The 25,883-nt window shown below is 52.7% G+C and overlaps 1 protein-coding gene across 1 annotated transcript in view; it reads right to left on the bottom strand.

Annotated features, from left to right (window-relative positions):
- SMG6 (SMG6 nonsense mediated mRNA decay factor) overlaps positions 1-25,883 on the bottom strand; it is a 420,134-nt gene that overhangs the window by 346,867 nt on the left and 47,384 nt on the right. The window contains exons 7-8 of the mRNA XM_075335342.1: positions 25,520-25,630; positions 19,947-20,114 (exon numbers count right to left, since the gene is read on the bottom strand). Coding sequence (XP_075191457.1) covers positions 19,947-20,114; positions 25,520-25,630 — 279 coding nt within the window. The remainder of the gene's footprint in view (positions 1-19,946; positions 20,115-25,519; positions 25,631-25,883) is intronic.

Below are 25,883 nucleotides of genomic sequence, written 5' to 3' on the forward strand. Positions count from 1 at the left end.
GTTCTTACGGTTTAGGGCCTTAGACTACTATTTTCACCCACACCTTCAATGCAGAGCAAAAATTTCCGATTTTGTGAAAAGTTGTTTGCAGTCTAGATATCTGAGCTTTCATCAGCTGAACAGCTGTGCTACGCTCAGGACTGAGGCACACGTAATAAGTCACATTAAGGTCAGTGTAGGGGGACAGACATGGCATGGTGGATGGAAGAGGAAGTGGGTATGCTCGGGTGAGTCACACCACGCACTGCACATGGTGGAAGTCACGTCGCACTCTCCGAGATGCTGGGAAAGTGGTTTTCATGTTTAACCAGCTACAACGAAACAGGGCACCTTATTTCCTCCACTCTGCAGTTCCTCTAAAAGCTAACCAGCACACACGCAATTGGGCTATGACTGCCTCGCAACCGGCCGCAAGCTTGTAAATAAATATGGGTACCAATGCTACAAAGCAAAGCAACGCAAGAAGAGGGGAGAAGTGCAGAGCCCACCGGATATAGACCACAGATTTATAGACTAAAGGTGTCTCCTCATAGTATAACTCCAACCTACGCGTACCTGAGCTTACCTTGCTTTGGATTTTAGATCCAGCAGACACACTTTAAAGAAGTATTAAGCACTAATGGTAAATAGTTATCTTATGACCTGACTGTAATAGCAGCGATGCAGAGATAAGACATTCTGTTATAGAGGAAGATGGCGCCACCTGGAGGCCAAAGATACAAACTGCTCGTCAACTTTTACAGATCAGAACTGTGAAATACTGAAATGGTACCGTGGAAATCACATTAAAAAAAAATTAAAAACCTACTTTTAATTAAGGCAAATAAAGTTACAGAGTGGTATTTAACGGCAATAAGTAGCTTTTTGGTATTCACCATAGAATGTGTTTCTTATTAGTCTTCATTGAGAGACACAAAACCATGTGATAGTCTGCTGCCACCTGGAGGCTGACACTGATATTACAGAGCATAAAAAAATTGTCTCCTCCACAACAGACTATACCTTGCGTGTCGGTAATTAGCCTACTCGGTTTAGTAAGAAACCAGTAGGAGAAGTAATCAAAGAAATAAGACAGAAAAGAAAAGAAATTACAATAAAGCAACAAGAGAAGAACAACGTAAATACACATCCCAACCGGGCACCCAAGGGAGGAAGCGATGTCCACCAATGAAGACTAACTGGAAACAGATTTTTGTACAAAAATCTAGTTTCCTTGGTCGCTTCATTGGGGGGACACAAAATCATGGGACGTCCTAAAGCTGTCCCTGGGGTGGGAAAAGAAAAAGGTAAATATTTTGTTGAAATCAGAGAACTTACTGGAGACGCTCAAGTGGAGGCTTGCACTACTACTACCTGCCGAATCTACCTACCCAAGCTTGCATCTACCAAGGCAAAAGACTATATTACGTACCGGTAATGGGATTTTCCTGAGTCCACGACAGCACCCACGAGAGAGGGATCCGCCCCCTTCAGGACAGGAAACCTACAGATAAAAAAGGGGCGGTCCCCCTCCCTCATCAGTTGGTTGCAGAGACCGGGAGAGGAACTGCCAAAGAATTAGTAAATAACACAGATGAAGCCCAGGACACCGAAGCGTGAGAAAAAACAAACAAAGAAAGGGTAGGGGTGTAAAGGGTGCTGTCGTGGACTCAGGAAAATCCCATTACCGGTACGTAATATAGTCTTTTCCTTTCGTCACGACAGCACCCACGAGAGACTTAGAGAGACACACACTGAGGGCGGGATAACCACGTGAAGAGCCAAGCTGCCAAATGGAAGGTCAGTGGAAGAACCAACGGCAGAGCCCGGAAAAGTGGAAGGAGAAGACCAGGCCACAGCCTCACAAAACCGTCGAGGAGACATCCGCCACAGCCACCAAGGAGGAGGCCACCTCCCAGGAGAACGATCCGTCACCGAGGAGGACAGGAGAACAGGCTGCACCACAGACGCGAGGGAAACAGTAGCCCACAGCCATCGGGGCAAGAGACGGCACGACACCAGAGGAGCACAGCCGGAACCCTGAAAGACAAAAAACAAAAGACCCATCCAGCCGCCAAGGGGCCGCCGAGCGACCCAGGGGGGGGGGGGGGGGGACAGCGCCCCCCCAATCAAGGACGCGAAAGGAAGGAAGGGAGAAAGAGCACACGACAGAGAGGGGCTCGAAGGGCGCAAAGGGTAGGGCGCCCAACCCTAGAGCACGACCTCAGGGAGGAGAGCCGGTATACGGACCGGCTGGCAGCGGCCCCCAGCCGGAAGGAAGCGCACAACCCCTCAGAACCCGCAAGACGGGATTTAAACAGGGCGCCCAGGGCAGAAACAGGCACCCGGAGGGGACCGACCGAGAGACCCATAACCCTTCCCGACAGGAGAACGGCAGAACAGAGGACAACGGAATACAGCAGATGAGGAGGTAGGAAGGGAGGGCAGGAAGAGCATCCACAGCCGACCACAAGGTTGGGTGCGGACTGGCGGCCTACAGCGCAGCAAGGACGGGAAGGCAGCAACGCCCCGACAAAAACACACCGGCAAGGGGAGTTCCGCGACGCGGGGGGAAGGAAGGGACTCCGTGACAGGAGGGCTGGCCGGGACGGAAGAACCTAGGGGCGCTCGAACAAGCACGGCACCCAGGAGAGAGAACCAGGGACGGCAGGGCCAGAAGGGAGCAGCAAGGAACACCAGAAGCGAAGCATGAAGCCCGAGGCGACAGGCCCGACGCAAGGCCAGGGAGGCGCAAGGCGGCAGAGGCGGAAAACCAGAACACAGGCCCCCGCGGTCCAAAGGCCAAGAGGCACAGAGGCCCCAAGAGGCACAGACGCACAGAGCGCCAGAGGCACAGAGGGCCAGAGGCACAGAGGGCCAGAGGCACAGAGGGCCAGAGGCACAGAGGGCCAGAGGCACAGAAGCCCAGACGGCCAGAGGCCAAGAGGCCAAGAGGCCCAGAGGCCCAGAGGCAGGAGACACAGAGGCCCAGATGGACAGAGGCCAAGAGGCACAGAGGCCAAGAGGCACAGAGGCCAAGAGGCACAGAGGCCAAGAGGCACAGAGGGCAGAAGGCACGGAGGGCAGGAGGCCAGGAAACACAGAGGGCAGGAGGCACAGAGGCCCGAGGCCAGGAGGTACAGAAGCAGGAGGCCAGGAGGCACAGGGCCCGGAGGCCCAAGGCCGGGAGGTCCAGAGGCCAGGAAGCCACAGAGGTCAAGAAGCCACAGAGGCCACAAAGGCCAGGAGGCCCAGAGACCAGGAAGGCCGGAGGGCAGGAGGCAAGGAAGCACAGAGGCCAGGAGGCCCGGAAGCACAGAGGCCAGGGAGCACAAGACCTGGAAGCACAGAGGCCGGAGACACGAGACCAGGAGGCAACAGCGGCACGTGGCCAGGAAGCACAAGGCACAGAGGCTCGAGGCCAGGAGGCACCTAGGCAGGAGGCACCGAGGCCAGGAGGCACCAAGGCCAGGAGGGAAAGACGCCCGAGGCCAGGAGGCAGAGAGGCCCGAGGCCAGGAGGCACAGAGGCCCGAGGCCAGGAGGCACAGAGGCCCGAGGCCAGGAGGCACAGAGGCCCGAGGCCCGGAGGCACAGAGGCCCGAGGCCCGGAGGCACAGAGGCCCGAGGCCCGGAGGCACAGAGGCCCGAGGCCCGGAGGCACAGAGGCCCAAGGCCAAGAAGCACAAGGCCAAGAAGCACGAGGCCCGGAGGCCCAGAGGACCGGGACCCCAAAGCACAGAAGCCCAGAGGCACCGAGGCCAAGAGGCACCGAGGCACAGAGGCCAAGAGGCACAGAGGCCAAGAGGCACAGAGGCCAAGAGGCACAGAGGCCAAGAGGCACCGAGGCCAACAGGCACCGAGGCCAACAGGCACAGAGGCCAACAGGCACAGAGGCCACAGAAGCCAGGAGGCCCAGAGGCCACAGAAGCCAGGAGGCCCAGAGGCCACAGAAGCCAGGAGGCCCAGAGGCCACAGAAGCCAAGAGGCCCAGAGACCACAGAAGCCAGGAGGCCACAGAAGCCAGGGGGTCCGGAGGCCACAGAAGCCAGGAGGCCCAGAGGCCACAGAAGCCCAGAGGCCCGGAGGCCACAGAAGCCCAGAGGCCACAGAAGCCAAGAGGCCCAGAAGCCACAGAAGCCCAGAGGCCACAGAAGCCAAAAAGGCCCAGAGACCACAGAAGCCAGGAGGCCACAGAAGCCAGGAGGCCCAGAGGCCACAGAAGCCCAGGGGCCCGGAGGCCACAGAAGCCAAGAGGCCCGGAGGCCACAGAAGCCCAGAGGCCCAGAGGCCACAGAAGCCCAGAGGCCACAGAAGCCCAGAAGCCACAGAAGCCAAGAGGCCCAGAAGCCACAGACGCCAAGAGGCCCAGAGGCCACAGAAGCCAAAAAGGCCCAGAGACCACAGAAGCCAGGGGGTCCGGAGGCCACAGAAGCCAGGAGGCCCAGAGGCCACAGAAGCCCAGAGGCCCGGAGGCCACAGAAGCCCAGAGGCCCGGAGGCCACAGAAGCCAAGAGGCCAGGAGGTCACAGAAGCCCAGAGGCCCGGAGGCCACAGAAGCCAAGAGGCCCGGAGGTCACAGAAGCCAAGAGGCCCGGAGGTCACAGAAGCCAAGAGGCCCGGAGGTCACAGAAGCCAAGAGGCCCGGAGGCCACAGAAGGCAAGCGGCCCGGAGGCCACAGAGGCCCGGAGGCCACAGAGGCCCGGAGGCCACAGAGGCCCGGAGGCCACAGAGGCCGGGCCACAGAGGCCAGAAAAGGCCCCGAGGCCACAGAGGCCAGGAGACCACAGGGGACACAGGGGCCAAGAGGCCCAGCCGCCGTCCATGCGGCAGAATCCTAGCTCCAAAGGCCCGCTCCCGGCCTGAAGCAACGCACCGACCCCGGACGGGCGGCAGGGGGAAGGGCAGGCAGAGACTCTTTGATGATCCACCGTGCACTGCCGGGCCACCGTCGAGGAGACAGAGCGCGGACGCGGCCCCGGACACATCGCACACGCCGTGCAGCCGGAAGGCGCAGCCCGCGACACAGGGAGAGGCGCCGGCCTCCGTGCACTGCCGGCGACAGACAGCAACTTACCGACCATGCCGCGTCCGGCTCAGGAAGGAGGGGTCCACGGGCTTCACTAGGAACCTTCCCGGTCCACTCCCCCGGAAGCGCTCCTGTGCACTTCCGGGACACGGCAGCAGAGAGCGCGCGCTGACGCGGCAGGGCCCCCCCTGCCGCGCACGAGCAGAGCAACCCGGAAGAAGCAGGCACGCGCACGTGCAGGCGTCATTTCCCTGGAGGCAAAGCCGGACCAAAGGAAAGAGGACGAGGTGCACCGGAGGACGGAGTCCACGAGGGGAGCTCCACCGACCGTGCTTCTGGACCCTGAGCTCCGCCGTTCCCTCGGAGACCGCACGGACTCAACCGGACCCAGGTACTGTAGGTTCCTCTCCATGCAGGACAGGAAACCAACTGATGAGGGAGGGGGACCGCCCCTTTTTTATCTGTAGGTTTCCTGTCCTGAAGGGGGCGGATCCCTCTCTCGTGGGTGCTGTCGTGACGAAAGGAAAAGTGTGGACCCTGTAATGAGGTATTTAATGATGCCCAGGTGAGCGAATGCCTCACTGAAGACAAATCAGACCAAACACCTCCAGGAGAAGGGCTCACCCTCCCTGGTCTACCTGTTGACAGCTGCGGAAGTCTGAGGCCCAATTGTTTACTCTGGGAGAATAAACTGTCGACAACAGGGGGATTTCATCCTCTGAAGTAGAAGCTTCTCCTGACTGCCCCATGTTTCTTGCGCCAAGAAGCTGCAAAAACCCAGTCAGTGAGGCTGGCGTCCATGTTCAGAACCTGACACTTAATTGGGCGATAGCAGGGACCTCGAGTGGGAAGGGGAGAGGTCAATCACCACCAAGAGGGTACTGACAACAGTGAACTGGAAGACGAATAAACCAATCTAGGGATTGTAACGGTCTGTCCCAGTAAGCTAGAAGAATGTTCTGCAATTGTCTTGAATAGAACTGACCGAATGGGATTGCAACAAATGCTGCCACCATCTGATCTGCACCCTCGTGCAAAACTTGAGGGAACGTTTGCCCGGAAAGCCAAGTTTGGATGGAGGACTGAAGAACTACCCTCTTCTCTTCTGGAAGAAAGACAGACCCCCGAGCCATGTCAAGAATCATCTCAAGAAAGAGAGGCTGCTGACTGGGAATTAGTGTGATATTCGTAAGGTTGACAATCCACCAGAACTGGTCCAGGGTGTGTAAAATGATCTGCAAGCCCTCTAAATTCTGAAATTGGGTGGGTGGCTTGTCGAGAATGTCATTCAAACAGGATGACATACAAAATCACTAACGTAGACAAACCCCCAGGTCCAGGCGGCATACAGTCCCGAGAACTGCAGGAATTTCCATTACAGACAGACCATTATTTTTAATCTTCACAAATTCCATAATAACAAGGTCTGTACCATAGGACTGGCGCAAAGAAAATTTCACTAGTGCAACCTCTATTGTACTGTGTACCATTTTGATCTCCAGTGTATAAGAAGGACGTAGCTGAACTAGAGCAGGTGCAGAGAAGAGCGACCAAGGTTATTAAATAAATGGGTGGACTGCAGGACCAAGACAAGCTTATTTAACTTAGGGTTATTCAGTTTGGAAAAACGAAGGCTTAGGCTACTTTCACACTTGCGTTGAACGGTATCCGTTGCATTGCGTTGTGTAACGGATGCAACGGATGTGTTGCATATAGTGACACAACGGATGCAACGGATGCTGCAAAACAACGCAATTCGTTTTGATTTTTTTTTTTTTTTTTTCCCGGTTTTACCAGCGGCAGACTATAGTGAACGATCAGCTGATCGTTCCCTGCAGCCGGCCGCTGGGTGATCAGCTGATTGCTCCCAGTAGCCGGCCGCCGGGTGATCAGCTGATCGCTCCCGCCCGCCGGGTGATCAGCTGATCGCTCCCGGCTGCCGGGTGATCAGCTGATCGCTCCCTGCAGCCGGCTGCCGGGTGATCAGCTGATCGCTCCCGGCCGCCGGGTGATCAGCTGATCGCTCCCGGCCGCCGGGTGATCAGCTGATCGCTCCCTGCAGCCGGCCGCCGGGTGATCAGCTGATCGCTCCCTGCAGCCGGGTGATCAGCTGATCGCTCCCTGCAGCCGGCCGCCGGGTGATCAGCTGATCGCTCCCTGCAGCCGGCTGCCGGGTGATCAGCTGATCGCTCCCGGCCGCCGGGTGATCAGCTGATCGCTCCCTGCAGCCGGCCGCCGGGTGATCAGCTGATCGCTGTCACTTGCCGGCGCCCGGGCATGCCGGCGGGCGGGCGCTCAGCTGAGCGCTGTGACTTGCCGGCGGCCGGGCATGCTGGTGGCCGGTCATTCAGCTGAGCGCTGTCGCTTGCCGACGGCCGGGCGCTCAGCTGAACGTTCGGCCACCGCGAGCCAAAATAAAGTTTGATTTAAAAAAAAAAAAAAAAAAAAGAAGAGCATGCGCAGTGAAATCCAGAGGATTCCGCTGCTCAAAATAACGTTACATGCTGCGTTCCTCCCGCTGGGCGGAAGCAACGGAGCGTCGCCCAGCGGAAGCAACGCAGCTCCTTTTGGTACAATCCGTCAACCATACAAGTCTATGGGAAACAGCGGAATCCGTTAACGGATTCCGCTGTTTCCCAAAAGGGCGGATTGTAACGGAAGGAAAATAACGCAAGTGTGAAAGTACCCTTAAGAGCGACCTTATTAGCATGTACAAATAGATGAGGGGACAGTACAGAGACCTTCCTACTGATCTTTTTTTACTAGGCCTAGAGCAGGGGTCTCGGGGGCCGCATTCTTTGCAGGACAAAGTGACATTTTTATTGGTACCATATATAATATATTTTATTTTTTTTACACACCTTGGGACCACTGATTTTGAACATTTTCACTTGTTCATTATAGCAAACGTGCACATTCTTTGTTTATATTTAAACATTTTTTTTTTTACATTTTATTCCTTTCTTGTCACTAATAGTCTTACAATTATCACTATATAAAAATTTTGACCAACATCTTTTAGTAATGTTCCCCATATTGTTGTAACGTGCCCATCCTTGTCCCCTTGTAGTATTGTGCCCCATCCCACAGTAATGTGCTCATCCTTGTCCCCTTGTAGTATTGTACCCCATCCTAGTCCCCATCCCACAGTAATGTGCTCATCCTTGTCCCCATCCTAAAGTAATGTTCCCCATCCTTGTCCCCATTTTGTAGTAATGTGTTCATCCTTGTCCCCATCCTATAGTAATGTCCCCCATCTTATAGTAATGTTCCCCATCCTTGTCCCCATCCTATAGTACTGTGCCCATTCTATAGTAATGTGCCCATCCTTTAGTAATGTGCCCATCCTTTAGTAATGTGCCCATCCTTTAGTAATGTGCCCATCCTTTAGTAATGTGCCCATCCTTGTCCCCACCCTACAGTACTGTCCCCAGCCTTGTCCCCATTCTATAGTAATGTCCCCATTCTATTGTAACGTCCCAAGCCTTGTCCCCATTCTATTGTAACGTCCCCAGCCTTGTCCCCATTCTATAGTCATGTGCCCATCCTAGTCCCTACCCTATAGTAATGTCCCCATACTATAGTAATAATGTCCCCATCCAATAGTATTGTGCCCATCCTTGTAGTGTCCCAATCCTATAGTAATGTCCCCAGGCCCCAGCCTTATCCCCATCTCATAGTAATGTGCGCACTTTGTCCCCATCCTGTAGTAATGGGTCAGCAGCTCTCCTCACCTTCCACAGACTCTGGAGTGAAGCTGAGGGGAGTAGTCTGCGGCCCCAGATCCACAGTGATTGGAGAGATCGGTCACAAGGCCGGTCTCTCCAATCAGAGCTGGGGGCGGGTGAAACACAGGTCACCCAGCTCCTGCCAATGATCAGGGCTACAGCTGCACTGATCTTGGCTGGATTTCAATGTTTTAGCGATTTTCAATGGCTGAAACATTAGTGGCTGTGATTGGCTGACGAACACCGCTCAGCCAATCACAGCCTCCGTAGGTCCGGGGAGGAGACACCACCCCTCCTGAGGTCCCCTCCTGCCCGAATCTAAGGTATTTGCAGCGATCGTAGCCACCAGGGCTGCGATTTCGCCATGACGTACTGGGTACGTCATGAGTCCTTAAGTACCAGGGAGCCATAACGTACCCAGTACGTCTTAGGTTGCTAAGGGGTTAACGTCCAACACAAATACACACACGCACACACACACACACAAACCATTCTTCTCACCTGCCCCGCGCTCCCTCCGCTGCCTCATCTCTGCTTCGTGCGGCCCCCAGGCCCGTGCCCCTATTCACTATCGCGGCAGCTGCAGTGTCACGGTCAGTGATTTATGTTAGATGATTGTATTGCCGGTGTGAGAGCGCAGCGCTGGCAACACATTCATCTGACATAAAGTGCAGACAGTCACTGCGGCCCCTGCACCTGCCGCGATAGTGACCAGGGGCACGGGCCTGGGGGCCGCACGAACTACCCTGAGGGGCCGCATGCGGCCTGCGGGCCGCGTGTTTGAGACCCCTGGCCTAGAGGGAAGAAGATTTAATGATAACTGATGTAGATTCTTTACAATAAGACTATGAAATTCTCTGCCACATGTTGTTGTAATTAATTCACTACTAAAATTCAAAAGAGGCCTGGATACCTTTCTTAAAAAACACCAAGTTACATGCCGGTAGCCGGTTTTTCCAGAACCCATGACAACACCGCGTGAGAGAGGGATCCGCCCACCAACGGCAGGAAACCATTCTGAAATAAAAGGGCAGCCCCTAACCCCTCTTCAGTTGGTTTCCTGTCCTTTATGGAAGGCCACATTCTGTGAACGTGGTACAGAAGAAATTGTGGGCCAGAAGAGGCCTGAACTCAACCAACCCCGTTCGGTGACCGGAAGAACAGGCTGGGTCCTGTGGCGCCGTTCATCGGGGTTGGAAGCGCTGTCCACCAACCCTCTGGGGACCTGGTGTCGGTGCGGGTGGCACAACAGTCCGATGGAGGTCTCGGGACCGCTGCACCATCCTCCCCCTCCCCGCTGCTGCTCCTGCTGACAGGCCTTCTGGGTATGGGGCCTCTCTGTGATGCGTGCCCAGAGCATGCTGGGTGATATGGGCATGCTCGCGTGACGTCACAGGAGCGCACCAAAAAGGCAAGGCTACAAACATGAGAAGCAGGGAGAATGGCGTCTGAATCAGAGTATCTTTCAGCGCATTGTAGCTCTTGTGGGGGAGGCCTCAAATAGATGTTTTTACCACTCAGTCCAACAGACAGGTAGCCAGGTTCTGTTCCCTAAACCCCGCAGGGCATCCATATGCAGTTGACTCACTGTCTGCAGATTAACATATTAGGCTATAGGTTGAACTCGATAGACGCAAGTATACCTTCGACCTTAAAACTAAGTGTTGTAACCTCACCGAGAAGCAAGGTAGACTTGCAGAGAGGTAGGATACAGGAGTATTGACCGCGAGTGGAGTAGACCAGGACACATCCAGTTCTGCTGGTACAACACCTCAATACAACTACGTTTCTGAAAATGTTTGTCTGGGTGTTCCCAGGCTTTCTGTAATACCTGAGTAAACTATTCATGGTCAGCAAAGAATTTAAGCACATGCCTGTCTGTCCTAAAAAAAAAAAAAGAAGGGAATTTTGTTTACTTACCGTAAATTCCTTTTCTTCTAGCTCCAATTGGGAGACCCAGACAGTGGGTGTATAGCTACTGCCCTCTGGAGGCCGCACAAAGAACTACACTTAAAAGTGTAAGGCCCCTCCCCTTCTGGCTATACACCCTCCCGTAGGAGTACAGATTCCTCAGTTTTAGTACCAAAGCAAGAAGGAGGAAAGCCAATAACAGTTTCAAAAACAAATTCAATCCGATAACATGATCGGAGAACTTAAGAAACAACATGAACAACATGTGCACCCGAAAAACGAAACCCTAAGAACAAATAGGGCGGGTGCTGGGTCTCCCAATTGGAGCTAGAAGAAAAGGAATTTACGGTAAGTAAACAAAATTCCCTTCTTCTTTTTCGCTCCTAATTGGGAGACCCAGACAGTGGGACGTCCAAAAGCAGTCCCTGGGTGGGTAAAAAGATACCACATGAACGGGCTGTCAGACAGCCTCTTCCTACAGGTGGGCCACCGCCGCCTGAAGGACCTGTCTACCTAGGCTGGCATCTGCCGAAGCGTAGGTATGCACTTGATAGTGTTTGGTAAACGTGTGCAGACTCGACCAGGTAGCCGCCTGGCACACTTGCTGAGCCGTAGCCTGATGCCGCAATGCCCAGGACGCACCCACGGCTCTGGTAGAATGGGCCTTCAGTCCAGATGGAATCGGAAGCCCAGCAGAACGGTATGTGTGAAGAATTGGTTCCTTGATCCACCGCGCCAGGGTGGATTTGGAAGCTTGCGATCCCTTATGCTGACCAGCGACTAGGACAAAGAGCGCATCAGAACGGCGTAGAGCCGCCGTGCGAGAAATGTAAATCCTGAGTGCTCTCACCAGGTCCAACAGATGTAAACCCTTTTCAAATTGGTGAACTGGATGCGGACACAAAGATGGTAAAGTGATATCCTGATTGAGATGAAAGGAAGAAACCACCTTGGGAGAAAACTCTGGAATTGGACGCAGTACTACCTTGTCTTGGTGAAACACCAGGAAGGGAGATTTGCAAGATAACGCCGCTAGCTCGGACACTCTTCGAAGAGACGTGACCGCCACAAGAAAAACTACCTTTTGTGAAAGCCGAGAAAGGGGAACCTCTTTCAAAGGCTCGAAAGGCGGCTTCTGGAGAGCAATGAGAACCTTGTTCAGATCCCAGGGTTCCAATGGCCGTCTGTAAGGAGGAACGATATGACAAACTCCTTGGAGAAAAGTGCGTACTTTAGAAAGCTGTGCCAAGCGCTTCTGAAAGAATACGGATAGCGCGGAGACTTGACCCTTAAGAGAGCTAAGCGACAAGCCTTTTTCCAACCCAGACTGCAGGAAGGAAAGAAAAGTTGGCAATGCAAATGGCCAGGGAGAAAACCCTTGAGCCACGCACCACGCTAAGAATATCTTCCACGTTCTGTGATAGATCTTAGCTGAGGAAGGTTTTCTAGCCTGTCTCATTGTGGCAACAACTTCATGAGATAAACCTGAGGCCGCTAGGATCCAGGACTCAATGGCCACACAGTCAGGTTCAGGGCCGCAGAATTCAGATGGAAAAACGGCCCTTGAGACAGCAAATCTGGACGGTCTGGTAGTGTCCACGGTTGGCCTACCGTGAGATGCCACAGATCCGGGTACCACGACCTTCTTGGCCAATCTGGAGCGACGAGTATGGCTCGATGGCAGTCGGACCTGATTTTCCGGAGAACTCTGGGTAACAATGCTAGAGGTGGGAACACATAGGGGAGTCGGAATTGCGACCAATCCTGAACCAAGGCGTCTGCCGCCAGTGCTCGGTGATCGTGAGACCGTGCCATGAAAACTGGGACCTTGTTGTTGTGTCGTGACGCCATCAGATCGACGTCCGGCGTCCCCCAGCGGCAACAGATCTGCTGAAACACGTCCGGGTGAAGGGACCATTCTCCTGCGTCCATGCCCTGGCGACTGAGAAAGTCTGCTTCCCAGTTTTCCACGCCTGGTATGTGAACTGCGGATATGGTGGACGCTCTGTTTTCCACCCACGTCAAAATCCGTTGGACTTCTTGAAAGGCTTGGCGACTGCGTGTTCCCCCTTGGTGGTTGATGTACGCCACCGCCGTGGAATTGTCCGACTGAATCCGAATCTGTTTGCCTTCCAGCCATTGTTGGAAGGCTCGCAGGGCAAGATAGATTGCCCTGATTTCCAGAACATTGATCTGCAGGGTGGACTCTTCCAGAGTCCACATCCCCTGAGCCCTGTGGTGGAGATACACCGCTCCCCACCCTGATAGGCTCGCATCCGTCGTGACCACTGCCCAGGACGGGGGAAGGAACGACTTTCCCTGTGACAATGAGGTGGGGAGAAGCCACCAACGCAGAGAGTCCTTGGCAGTCTGAGAGAGGGAGACAGTCCTGTCGAGGGACGTCGATTTCCCGTCCCATTGGCGTAGAATGTCCCATTGTAGAGGTCGCAGATGAAACTGCGCGAACGGGACTGCCTCCATTGCTGCTACCATCTTTCCTAGGAAATGCATGAGGCGCCTCAGTGAGTGCGACTGGCTCTGAAGGAGAGATTGCACTCCAGTCCGCAGCGAGCACTGCTTGTCCAGTGGAAGCTTCACTATCGCTGAGAGAGTATGAAACTCCATGCCAAGATAAGTCAGAGATTGGGTCGGGGTTAGATGAGACTTTGGAAAGTTGATAATCCACCCGAAACTCTGGAGAGTGTCTAGTGCCACTTTCAGACTGTGTTGGCATGCCTCTTGAGAGGGTGCCTTTATAAGCAGGTCGTCTAGATACGGGATGACCGAGTGACCCTGCGAGTGCAGTACAGCTACTACTGCTGCCATGACCTTGGTGAAGACCCGGGGGGCTGTTGCCAGACCGAAAGGTAACGCTACGAACTGCAGGTGTTCGTCGTGTATGACGAAGCGTAGGAAACGCTGATGCTCTGTTGCGATCGGCACGTGGAGATACGCATCTTTGATATCTATTGATGCTAGAAAATCTCCTTGAGACATTGAGGCTATGACGGAGCGTAGGGATTCCATCCGGAACCTCCTGACTTTTACGTGTCTGTTGAGCAACTTTAGATCCAGGACGGGCCGATACGATCCGTCCTTTTTTGGGACCACAAACAGATTGGAGTAAAAACCGTGACCTTGTTCCTGAAGAGGGACGGAGGTCACCACTCCTTCCGCTTTTAGAGCGGCCACCGCCTGCAACAGAGCATCGGCTCGGTCTGGTGGGGGAGAAGTTCTGAAGAAACGAGTTGGCGGACGAGAACTGAACTCTATCCTGTACCCGTGAGACAGAATATCCCTCACCCAACGGTCTTTGACGTGTGACAGCCAGATGTCGCCAAAGTGGGAAAGCCTCCCACCGACCGCGGGTGTGGGAATCGGAGACCTCAAGTCAGGAGGACGCCGTTTTGGCAACGGTTCCTCCGGCTGCCCTTTTTGGGCGTGACCGAGACCTCCAAGAATCTGAGCGTCTCTGGTCTTTTTGAGTCTTTTTTGACGATGCGAATTGGGACCTGCCCGGTCCTCGAAAGGACCGATAACCAGACTGACCCTTCCTCTGTTGGGGTCTGTTTTGTCTGTGTTGCGGTAAGGATGAGTCCTTACCCTTGGAGTGTTTGATGATTTCATCCAAACGCTCTCCAAACAATCGGTCACGAGAAAAAGGCAAATTGGTTAAGCACTTCTTGGAATGAGAATCTGCTTTCCAATGTCTCAACCACAGGGCCCTACGCAAAACAACGGAGTTGGCTGACGCCACTGCCGTGCGGCTTGTAGCGTCAAGAACAGCATTAATCGCGTACGACGCGAATGCCGCCATTTGCGAGGTCAATGGTGCTACCTGCGGGGCAAATGCACGTGTGACGGAGTCAACTCGCGCAAGCCCGGCTGAGATAGCTTGGAGTGCCCATACGGCTGCAAAAGAAGGCGCTAATGACGCTCCAATCGCTTCATAGATGGATTTCAGCCAGAGCTCCATCTGCCTGTCAGTGGCATCTTTAAGTGCCGCTCCATCTTCAACTGCAACCAAGGATCTAGCTGCAAGCCTGGAAATTGGAGGATCCACTTTTGGACACTGGGTCCAACCCTTGACCACCTCAGGGGGAAAAGGATAGCGTGTATCTTTAAGCCGTTTAGGAAAACGCCTTTCAGGATAAGCGTGGGGTTTCTGGATTGCGTCTCTAAAGTCAGCGTGGTCCAGAAAAGTGCTTAAAGTACGCTTAGGGTATCTGAAATGGATTCTCTCGTGCTGCGAAGCTGACTCCTCCACAAGAGGAGCTGGTGGGGAAATATTTAACATCTTATTGATGTTAAATATAAGATCATTAACTATGGCGTCACCATCTGGTGTATCTAGATTGAGAGCGGTTCCAGGATCAGAATCCTGATCAGTTACGTCCGCCTCATCACCCATAGATTCATCTCGCTGGGATCCTGACCATTGAGATGAATGTGAAGGCCCGTCATAGCGAGCCCGCTTAGGCTGCCCGGGGCCATCGTCCGAGTCAGAGTCTTCACCCTGAGGTGTATATGCCCGTCCCGGAGCTTGGAGCTGAGGGGGACCAGGGGGCAATGATTGCACAGTGTCCGTGGCCTGAAGTACAGGCCTAGCTCGCAATGTGTCAAGAATTTGTGACATAGTGAGAGACATTCTGTCAGCAAAAGCTGCAAACTCAGTGCCTGTCACCTGGACAGCATTCACAGGTGGTACACCCTGGGTCACGTCCAGCAGAGGCCCCGGCTGTGCAAGCGCCGCAGGGGCCGAGCACTGCACACAATGGGGGTCCGTGGAGCCTGCCGGTAGAAAAGTCCCACATGCGGTGCAGGAAGCATATAATGTCTGTGCTTTGGCACCCTTGCGTTTTGCGGACGACATGCTGCTGGCTCTCTGAATGTGAGAGAGTCTATAGCCAAAGGGCGACCAGCGCTATGTAATACCAAGTATTTGTAGCAACAAAATACTAAGAGTACTACTGGCACAAGAGGGGGTGAGCCCTGAGGGCTGCTTACCGCCCGCTGAATAGCGGGTAAGAGGCGAAGAATTTCTTGTCTGGGTCTCCCCGGCTCCCCTCTGCAGCTCAGCGTGTCAGCAGGAATGGCTGCCGGTGTCTGTGGAGAGGGGCGGTCCGTGGGAGTTCCCAAACAAAAGTGCGGGAAACAGTGTCCCCTCTGTGCCGATTGTGAGGGCTGGAGTATGTAAAAACGACTCCAGCCCTCAGCGCTGATGCACTGGCCAGCGTCCCGCCCCTCTCCTGACTGGCAGGTCTGGGGGCGGGAACGAACGGGAGCAGGCCGCAAAAGCCGGGGACTCGAGTTATCAGCGCGGCCGCCGTAAAAGCGCGGGCCGCGCTGAAGTCCCCGGCGCACCACAAGTGCCAGCCGCGCCGCAGTCCCAGCGGCCGGCCTGACCGATTTCTAGATGTGGCCAGCGTCCCGCCCCTCTCCTGACTGGCAGGTCCGGGGGCGGGAACGAACGGAATCAGGCCGCAAAAGCCGGGGACTCGAGTTATCAGCGCGGCCGCCGTAAAAGCGCGGGCCGCGCTGAAGTCCCCGGCGCACCACAAGTGCCAGCCGCGCCGCAGTCCCAGCGGCCGGCGCGACCGATTCCTGGAAGTGTGCCTGCTTCAGCTAAGCTGAATGAGGCCATGGCACAAGCGCCGTAGCGCTGATGTCCCCCGGCGCACTACAACACCCAGCATGCTGCGGTGTGAGCGCCTGCACGGGGACACAGAGTACCTTGAGGATGCAGGGCCATGTCCCTGATGTACTCCGCTCCATCCAGCATCTTGTCCAGGGGCTGTAGATGGAGCCCGGTCTCAGTGCCTGGAGACCAGTAAATCCCACTTCACCCAGGGCCCTGTAAAAAGGGATGGGGAAGGAATCAGCATGTGGGCTCCTGCCGCCGTACCCGCAATGGGTACCTCAACCTTACAAACACCTCCGACATACAGTGGGGTGAGAAGGGAGCATGCTGGGAGCCCTGTTTATGGGCCCTCTTTTCTTCCATCCGACATAGTCAGCAGCTGCTGCTGACTAAAAACAATGGAGCTATGCGTGCGTGTCTGACCTCCTTGCGCACAAAGCTAAAACTGAGGAATCTGTACTCCTACGGGAGGGTGTATAGCCAGAAGGGGAGGGGCCTTACACTTTTAAGTGTAGTTCTTTGTGCGGCCTCCAGAGGGCAGTAGCTATACACCCACTGTCTGGGTCTCCCAATTAGGAGCGAAAAAGAAAAATCTGCTTCACTGGGTGGAAGGGGATCCGCTGGTCTGAAATGGTACAGAAGAGTAAACAGCTGTTATTAAACTTTCAACCAAATCTCTCAACTGTCCCACCACATAAGGGTCTACCACCAACTCCGCACTACAGCTAGTCAGTACGCTCTAGAGACAGTAGCCCCTGCGGAGACCAAGAGGCCACTGGGTGCCTTTCCAGAAATGTAGACCTGTAACGAGAAGACACTCAAGGGTTCTTAGAATGTAGCCGACCCCTAAGACATGATGAGCAGTCTCTGGAGGGTCTGACTCACTAAGAGTCAGCAACAGCTCCTGGGGCGGTCGAAGTCACAGAGAGTCATTTCCCCGCAATAACCAGGATCCTGGACACTCTAATTCTGCAATAGTATGAATACGATCACAGGCCCAAAGAGGAGGAGACACACTCTCTTCCGAAACTATCGAGGACCTCTAAGCGGGCATCTGCAAGTGAGAAGGAATACAAGCAGCACAATAGTGTATAAACTGGTCAGTAGAAAACTTATTCTGCATATGTTGTATGTGGTAACAAGTGACCAGTGCTAGCTGGGCTGGAGGGCGTGCACGGTCATCTCTTGACATCAGAGAGACAGAGTGAGCAGAGGCAGTGAGGAATAAGGAAGACCACAGATGAGCAATGAAGTGATGTCGCTGGGGAGCAGCAAATACCAGCCCGAAATGGAAAAAGCCCTACCCAGACCAGAGTCTGTGAAGAGCCTTGTGATGTCAAAACTTCACTGCAAAATCCACAGTGAGGACGCAGAGGTGAGGAATTCAAATTCTAGCGACCAACCGAGATCAAAAAAGGCACCATAGGCAGATAAAGAGGTGGGACCAGAAGAGGCGGGACAAAGGGTGTCCTGTGCAGCTGTACTGCTGACTAGTCAGATGTGCCTCGGTGGCTGATGACCAGGAAGCACGACCACAGCCACCAACCTGTAAGGGAGGGAAGTCCGTCAAACACCAAAGCCACAGCTGTCGCGCAACCTGCTCCTCTTCCCAGAGCACGAGCGCCATGATTCTAAGCAGCAAGGGACCACAGCACAAACCCTCTGCACCCGGCAGAGCTGACCCACAGCAGGAAAGCATGAAGGAAAAGGTCAAAAAGGAGACATGTACAAGAGAGGGAGAAGTGGGCGGGAAAGGGTAATACTCACCTGTCCAGAAGACAAAACAGTCTTCTGCTCCTTGCACGGTATGCTGGGCGAACGGGCAGGAGTCTACCAGCGTACGGACCACCGCCCCGTACCTGAACGCAGCAAGGAAATCTGGTCAGGTCAAACCAATGTGAGAGGATATAGACTGAATGCCACAGACTGTACTCTCCATTCACAATGTGGTTCAAACAGAGTGTGCAATTACACTCAGGTTACCCAGAAGAGACTAAAATAGGAACGGTAAAAATGGTTAACCTAATACCCAAGAGAGGTCTGAAACAGACTGCCTCAGAAAAAAAAAAAAACCTGGAGGTAGCCAGTCACTGGCAGGAAAGTTAGCCGAGGAGGAACCAATTTTTTATGCTATATGCTCGTAATATCAGTGTGTCTCCCGGTGTTAGCAGACTATCCCATGGTTGTGTTCCACAATGAAGTGATGGAGAAATAACTACGATATGCCTACTAAAATAGGGATCAGTACCATGCTCCGATGCAGTGTTCACACGTTGGGTGTTTTTTTACTGCTTTTTTTGTGCAGAAAATCTGTTGTGCTTAAGTGCCCAAGCAAAATGGATGTGATATCATGAAAACGTATACCCTCTGTGCATTTGTAGATGCTATTGAACTGTAAGGCTATGTGCGCACGTTGCGTACAAGCCCTGCAGAAATTTCTGCAGCGATCTGAAGAGCACATGTGCGCTTTAGATCGCTGCAGAAATGTCCGTAGTGAGCGCCGATTCCATGCGCTCTGCCTGCAGCTCCTGCCATAGACCGTGCAGGAGCTGCCGGCAAAGCGCAGGAAAGAAGTGACATGTCACTTCTTTTTGCGCAGCGCTTCGGCAGTAGCCGAAGCGCTGCGCTCTTAAACGCCACGTGCGCACGGCCCCTGCACAGTCTCCATAGACTGTGCAGGGGACGCAGGACGCATGCAGTTACGCTGCGCTACAAAGCGCAGCGTAACTGCATGTTTTTACGCGACGTGCGCACATAGCCTCAATTGCATCCAATAAAGAAGGAAAAAGGCATAAAAAAAGAAAAAAAAAAAACACAGAAAAAGCGCAATAACCAAAGAAGATTGTTTTTGCAGTGTTCACACCTGCAGTAAACATGTAAATAAAAACAATGCAGCAATTATGCTACATGTGAACACAGCCTTGTAGTTGCTGTAGCAGAAATGGCAATATCTACTAAACATTTACTCCAATGGTCTAATATGGGGCTTAAAAAAAACATTCCTCGTTCTGCAAAGTCACATAACAGCGCAGCGCATGTCCCTGGCCAGTCAGTAGCTCCAGAAAGGATCAAGTGACGCAGTCTGTGATCTAGTTTTTAAAGATGCTGACTGGCTGTGCGGGATCATAGGACAATATCTGATTTAATCTACAAAGGTTTGATGCTTTGGAAAGTTGGCATTGTATGATGGGTGCAATGAAGTGCACCAGTATCACAGACTTATTGTGACTGTCTCTCTTTAAAGGGAATCAGTCTCCAGGTTTTTAACACCTAATCTGAGAACAGCATAAAGTAGAGGCAGAGATCCTGATTCCAGCGGTTTCACTTACTGAGCTGTTTAATGTAGTTTTGATTAAAGTCACTGTTTAGTCAGCCAGCAATAGATAATCATTACAGGACTATTTGGCGTGCTGTAGGTAGTCCAGCATATTCATGAGCTCTGTATAACTGCTAGATCGGCAGCAGAGAAAACATTGAGTTTATCAAAGTGACAGCAAGCAGCTCAGTAAGAGACATCTCTGGAATCAGGGTCTCTTTCTCATTATGCTGCTGTCAGATGAGCCAGCAAAAGCCTGGTAACAGATTCCCTTTAAAAGGTGCAAAGAATACAAGTAAAGAATACATGTAAGAGTAATAAAATACAATAATCAAAACTCACATCACTTGGGCTAAGACTTTCAACGCCGTCACTGCCAGGGCTGCTGCTGCTGGGACCCCCTCCCCGTGTTGGGTGGATCCATATCTCCATTCGGGTGGTGTCCTCAGTGGGATTACGATGAGTGCTTGCATCCGCAACCTTTTTTGGTTTGTGTTCCATTTGCTCAGCCTAAAGATATATAATTCAACAATTCAACAATATTACCATTAATAACATCTTCCTTTTGGAGACCATATTCATTTTCCCCCCTCTGCTTTCCAAGAGTCTCTTTCCTACTTTTCATGGCTTTTGCAGGTCAAATAATACATTTCAATGACACCATTCACTTTACCATTTAATGGGTTTAAAAAAAAATAAATTCAGAGCAATGTATAAAAAAGGATTCATTGCCGTTTCCTGAGACTTACCGTATTTTTCGCTTTATAAGACGCACATTTCCTCCCAAAAATTTGGGAGGAAAATGGGGGGTGCGTCTTATAAAGCGGTACCTGGGGGGGGTCCTGTCTGAGGCGATCGGGCGGCCGGGTGCCTGTGGCTGCATGCAAGCGGCCGGGTACATGTGCTTGCGTGCGGTGGCAGCCGGGTACCCGTGGCTGTGTGCGGATGGCAGCCGGGTGCTGTGTGGGGTCGGCAGCCGGGTACCTGTGCTTGCATGCGGTGGCAGCCGGGCACCCATGGCTGTGTGCGGGCGGCAGCCGCAACCGCACGCAAGCACAGGTACCCGGCGGCTTGTACGCAGGGTGGGCGGGCAGCCTGCTGGCATCCACTCTGTGCATGCGGGGCGGGCGGCTGTGCAGCATGTTACCAGTTGTCCGCGGTCCCACTTTCAAATGATGGCGCCGGTGGAGCTCTTGGATAAGAGCTCCATCTGCGCACGCGCTGCTCCGGGAGTCAGCGCGTGCGCAGATGGAGCCCTTGGATGAGAGCTCCATCTGCGCATGCGTCGCTCCGGGCGCCATTACTTGAATCGGGACCGCGGACACACTGGGAAAACACCGCATCCGTCTGCTCCACCACTGAGCAGTCCCTGCCGCTGCCACCACTGAGCAGTCCCCGCCGCTGCCATCACTGAGCAGTCACCGCGGACACTCACTGCACCGGCCTGCTGCACGGCTCACCCGCCACGGCTGCTGCCGCCACCATGGATCCCACGGCTCCTGCCACCGCGGACGCCAGCGCGCCTGCAACCACGGACGCCACGGCACCTGCAACCACGGACCCCGCTGCCACTGACCCGCCGCGCCTGCCAGCACAACCTGTGCCTCCTGTGACCCCGCTTCACCACCACTGCTGCCCCCCTCCGGTAAGAGAACACCGGAGTATAAGACGGACCCCATTTTTCTTTTTTTTACCTTTTTTTATGTCTAAGTTTGGGGTGCGTATTATATTCCGGTGCGTCTTATAAAGCGAAAAATACGGTAACTAATTATGTCAATAGAGCTGGAGGGCTTGCTTTATGAGGAAGAGGAGCTGTCATTTTTATAGGTATCATTTTCTGGTACATTCAATGTTTTGATCACTTATTGCATTTCTTTATTTATTTGTTGCTAGGTTGAATGTTTACAGACATGGTAGCACCAAACATTTGTTAATTTAATTTCTCTATTGGGAAAAGGAGGGCTTGGGAGCCATCAAATGGCTTAAGGGGTACTTTGCACACTACGACATCGTAAGCCGATGCTTGCGATGCAGAGTGCGATAGTGCCCGCCCCCGTCGCACATTCGATATCTTGTGATAGCTGCCGTAGCGAACATTATCGCTACGGCAGCTTCACATGCACTTACCTGCCCTGCGACGTCGCTCTGGCCGGCGACATGCCTCCTTCCTAAGGGGGCGGGTCGTGCGGCATCACAGCGACGTCACACGGCAGGCGGCCAATAGAAGCGGAGGGGCAGAGACGAGCGGAGCGGAAACATCCCGCCCACCTCCGTCCTTCCGCATAGCCAACGTGAGCCGCGGTAACGCAGGTAAGCTGATGTTCCTCGCTCCTGCGGCTTCTCACACAGCGATGTGTGCTGCCGCAGGAACGAGGAACATCGTACCATCGCTGCAGCGAAATTATGAAAACGTCGGACCCTACACAGATGATACGATGACGCTTTTGCGCTCGTTAATCGTATCAAAAAGGATTTACACACTACGATAATCGACAGCGACGCCGGATGTGCGTCACTTTCAATTTGACCCCACCGACATCGTACCTGCGATATCGTAGTGTGCAAAGTACCCCTAAGAGTCAGATGTGCATTCGACATTTACCCATGGGTGTCAAACAATAAGGCCCCGTGCGCACACTGCAGTTTGTCATGCTGTTTTGGTGCATTTTGTAGCGACCTTTTAGTCACCACAAACTGCATGCTTTTATTTCCCCAGCAAAGTCTATGAGATTTTAGATTTGCTCTGCGCACGTTGCTTCTTTTTGGTTGCACTTTTGTGGTGACCACAAAAATGCAGCATGTCAATTCTTTTGCGTTTTCCCTGCGTTTTTCACCTGTTTGCTTGCTTCTTTTGGCAATGAGCCTTTGTGTCTTGTTCATTTGTTACTTGCTATGAAAACGCTTTTTTTTATTTATTGCGTCCCGGACAGCTCCATACAGCTAGTTTATTCCCACAATAGTAGACAGGCTTATTCAGATTTATACAAAAGTTTTCCATTTGGTTTGCTTGCTTGTTTTTAGACATTGTCCCCGTTTGAGGCACCAAGTTAATCTCTTAGCTGATGGAATTTCACTTACCTGACATTTAGTGATCTTGTAGCTCCTCTACCATACATCTTATTAAAGGATACATGAAAACATATAATTTTGTGATTACTCACATATTTGAGATTCTGAGCCATTGGTCAGTATCAGGTCTAGCAGTGCCCCCACCTCTTGGGTCCTCTACCAGTTGGGAAAGGTAATGGTCTTGCTTTGTTGTTATAAACCTGTTTCCTTTGGTGGATCTGCAGGTTTCTGCTCCTCAATTTTTATCAGGACAGTTGAAAACCCCCCATAATAATGACTTCTCCCTGATTTGCTGTTTAATCTTCTGTTAACATTACAGTAAACATCTTCTGCTATGTACCGTATTTTTCGGACCATAAGACGCACTTTTTCCCCCCAAATGTTGGGGGAAAGTGGGGGGTGCGTCTTATGGTCTGAATGTGGCTGCGGGGAATGAGGGTGCTGCGGTACAGCGGGTCATCGGGGACACGAGCAGGCTGTAGCAGCCTGCCGTGACCACGTGGACCCGCTCATTTAATATGCACGCCCATCCCCCGCCCATCATCCCTCAGCGCTGAAGCAGGCACTGACAGGTGGGCGGGATGATGGGCGGGGGATAAACAGCCGGCCCGCATGATCACCCCTGGCAACTACGGCCTGGAGTGATCATGTGCGGCTGTATTCACTGCCCCCCGCACATCATCATCAGCGCGGGGGGCAGTGAATCAGTGTACAGTACTCACCGTTCCCCTGCAGCATCGCTCGTTCTTCCGTCTGTGTCAGCGCTGCTGAGTGGAGCCATCCCCGTTACCTTGCTGTATCGCGATCATCTCCTGTGCCGTCGGCTGGGTGGAGACTAGCGGCGCGCACAGCGATGACGTCATCGCTGTGCGCACGTGTCCACACTCAGCCGCCACCGGCACAGACATAGGAGATGATCGCGATGCAGCAGGGTAACGGGGACGGCTCCTCTCAGCGGCGCTGCCGCTGACACAGACGGGAGGACAAGTGATGCTGCAGGAGAACGGGGACGGCACCACTCAGCGGCGCTGCCGCTGACACAGACCGGAGGACAAGCGATGCTGCAGGGAGTGAGGTGAGCTGAGGTGGGTATGAACGTTTAATTTTTTTTTTTATGTGCCACAGGATGCGGCCATACACCAGGATGGGGGTATAATATGAGCAGGATGGGGTCATCTGAGCAGGATGGGGTCATCTGAGCAGGATGCGGTCATATCAGCAGGATGGGCGCATTTGCCATGATGGGGTATATAGTAGGATGCGGCCATATGCCAGTATATAGCAGGATGCGGCCATATGGCAGAATGACGGTATATAGCAGGATGAGGGACATATACTGTATATACAAGGCAGGAGGATCATTACCAGGATGCGGCACCTTAGTAGAGAATTTTGGGACATTACCCCCATAACAGTGTAGGCAGCAGATCATCGCCCCATAACAGTGTGTCATGACCACATTTTTTGCTTAAAATTTTATTTTCCTACTTTCCTCCTCTAAAACCAGGGTGCATCTTATAGTCCGGTGCGTCTTATAGTCCGAAAAATACGGTACCTTGTTTGCCCAAAAATAAGACACTGTCTTATATTTTATTTTTTTTTGCCCCGAAAAAAGCACTAGGGCTTATTTTCGGGGGATGTCTTACTCTCGAGGCGACATTGTTGGGGGGTTAGTTTACCCCCACAAAAAGCAGACCCCCCCCTTCCCAGGATCGTCATACTTACCAGCCTCGAGCGTCTTGTGTGGCTCCCAGATCTCCCTGTGATCTCCCAGCAGGTACGCTGCACGCCATCCTCCCCTGCGTCTGGCTGACACTCACAAATCAGATCACACGCTCATATACACATACATACTGTATATACACGCTCATATAGACACACACACACACACACACACACACACACCAGATTCCACTTCATTCCTCCCTGTGATCTCCCACCAGGTATGCTGCACGCTGTCCGCCCCTGCGTTTGGCGAACACTCACATACATCAGAACACACGCTCAAACACACACTCATATAGACATATAGACACACACACACACACACACACACACACACACACAAAATCTGATTAGATTCCACATCATTCCTTCCTGTGATCTCCATGTGACCTCCCAGCAGCTGTGCTGCACGCTGCTCTCCCCTGCTTAGGGCCAACCCTCACACATCAGAACACACACACTCGCACATCAGACACACACTCACACGTCAGATAGCATACACTCACACACTGACAAAAATCGCACATACCAGTACAATCGCATGCAGACATTCACCCCATCCAGTGAAACCACTTGCTTCCGGTCATGTGATCCTCCTGCAGGTCCTGGAAGCACAACGCACAGTGAACAATGTCGCAGGTTCTTACACTGCCAAGAAGCAAGCGATATCGCTGGATGTGGTGAGTGTGTGTATGCGATCTGTAGTGCGATTGTGTGTGTGCGCTCTCGTGTGTGTGTTCCACCGCAGGACCTTTATGCGCTCCCCTGCTCCCGGTCGGCGTCTGTTGAGTACGATAGCAGGGTCTTCTCTCTTCTTTCCTTTGGGGATGTCAGCTATCTATAATGAAGTGTCCTGCAGGATTCTTAAACTTTTTTACCGCTGCATGGACACTTCATTATTGACCCGCGGCTAGGTCTTATTTTCGGGGGATGTCTTATATTTAAGCCTTGCAGAAAACTCCTACTAGGTCTTATTTTTGGAGGAGGTCTTATTTTCAGGGAAACACGGTATTAAAACAAAAAGACGTGAATTTGCCATCACTATTTAAATCGATGAGCATTTATGTAGAGCACCACATACTGTTCCATGATGTACATTGTAGGAACACGCGGCAGCTTACCTTACGCTTTGTCTCTTCAAACAAACTCATGAGACTTTCCTTGGCAGTGAGTATTGGGTTGCTGGCAGCTAGACTACGCATGTAGTAATAAACGGCATCCAGTTTTCTCCTCTGTTGCAATGGAAGATGTAAAAGACTTTTTTTAAAATAGTAAAATAATAATACACTGATTAACACAATGACAACAGGACTGCCTCTCCTAGATGACACAGAGTGGTTCTTAAAATACTAATGTATTGTTGGAAGACCTACAGTGTAATCGAGATCATACTATTACTATATACGTCTTCAATAACAACACTGTCATGCAGACAAGAAGGGAATTTTGTTTACTTACCGTAAATTCCTTTTCTTCTAGCTCCTA

This window comes from Anomaloglossus baeobatrachus, chromosome 2 (genome assembly GCF_048569485.1).
Source record: "Anomaloglossus baeobatrachus isolate aAnoBae1 chromosome 2, aAnoBae1.hap1, whole genome shotgun sequence".
Classification (NCBI taxonomy): Eukaryota; Metazoa; Chordata; class Amphibia; order Anura; family Aromobatidae; genus Anomaloglossus; species Anomaloglossus baeobatrachus.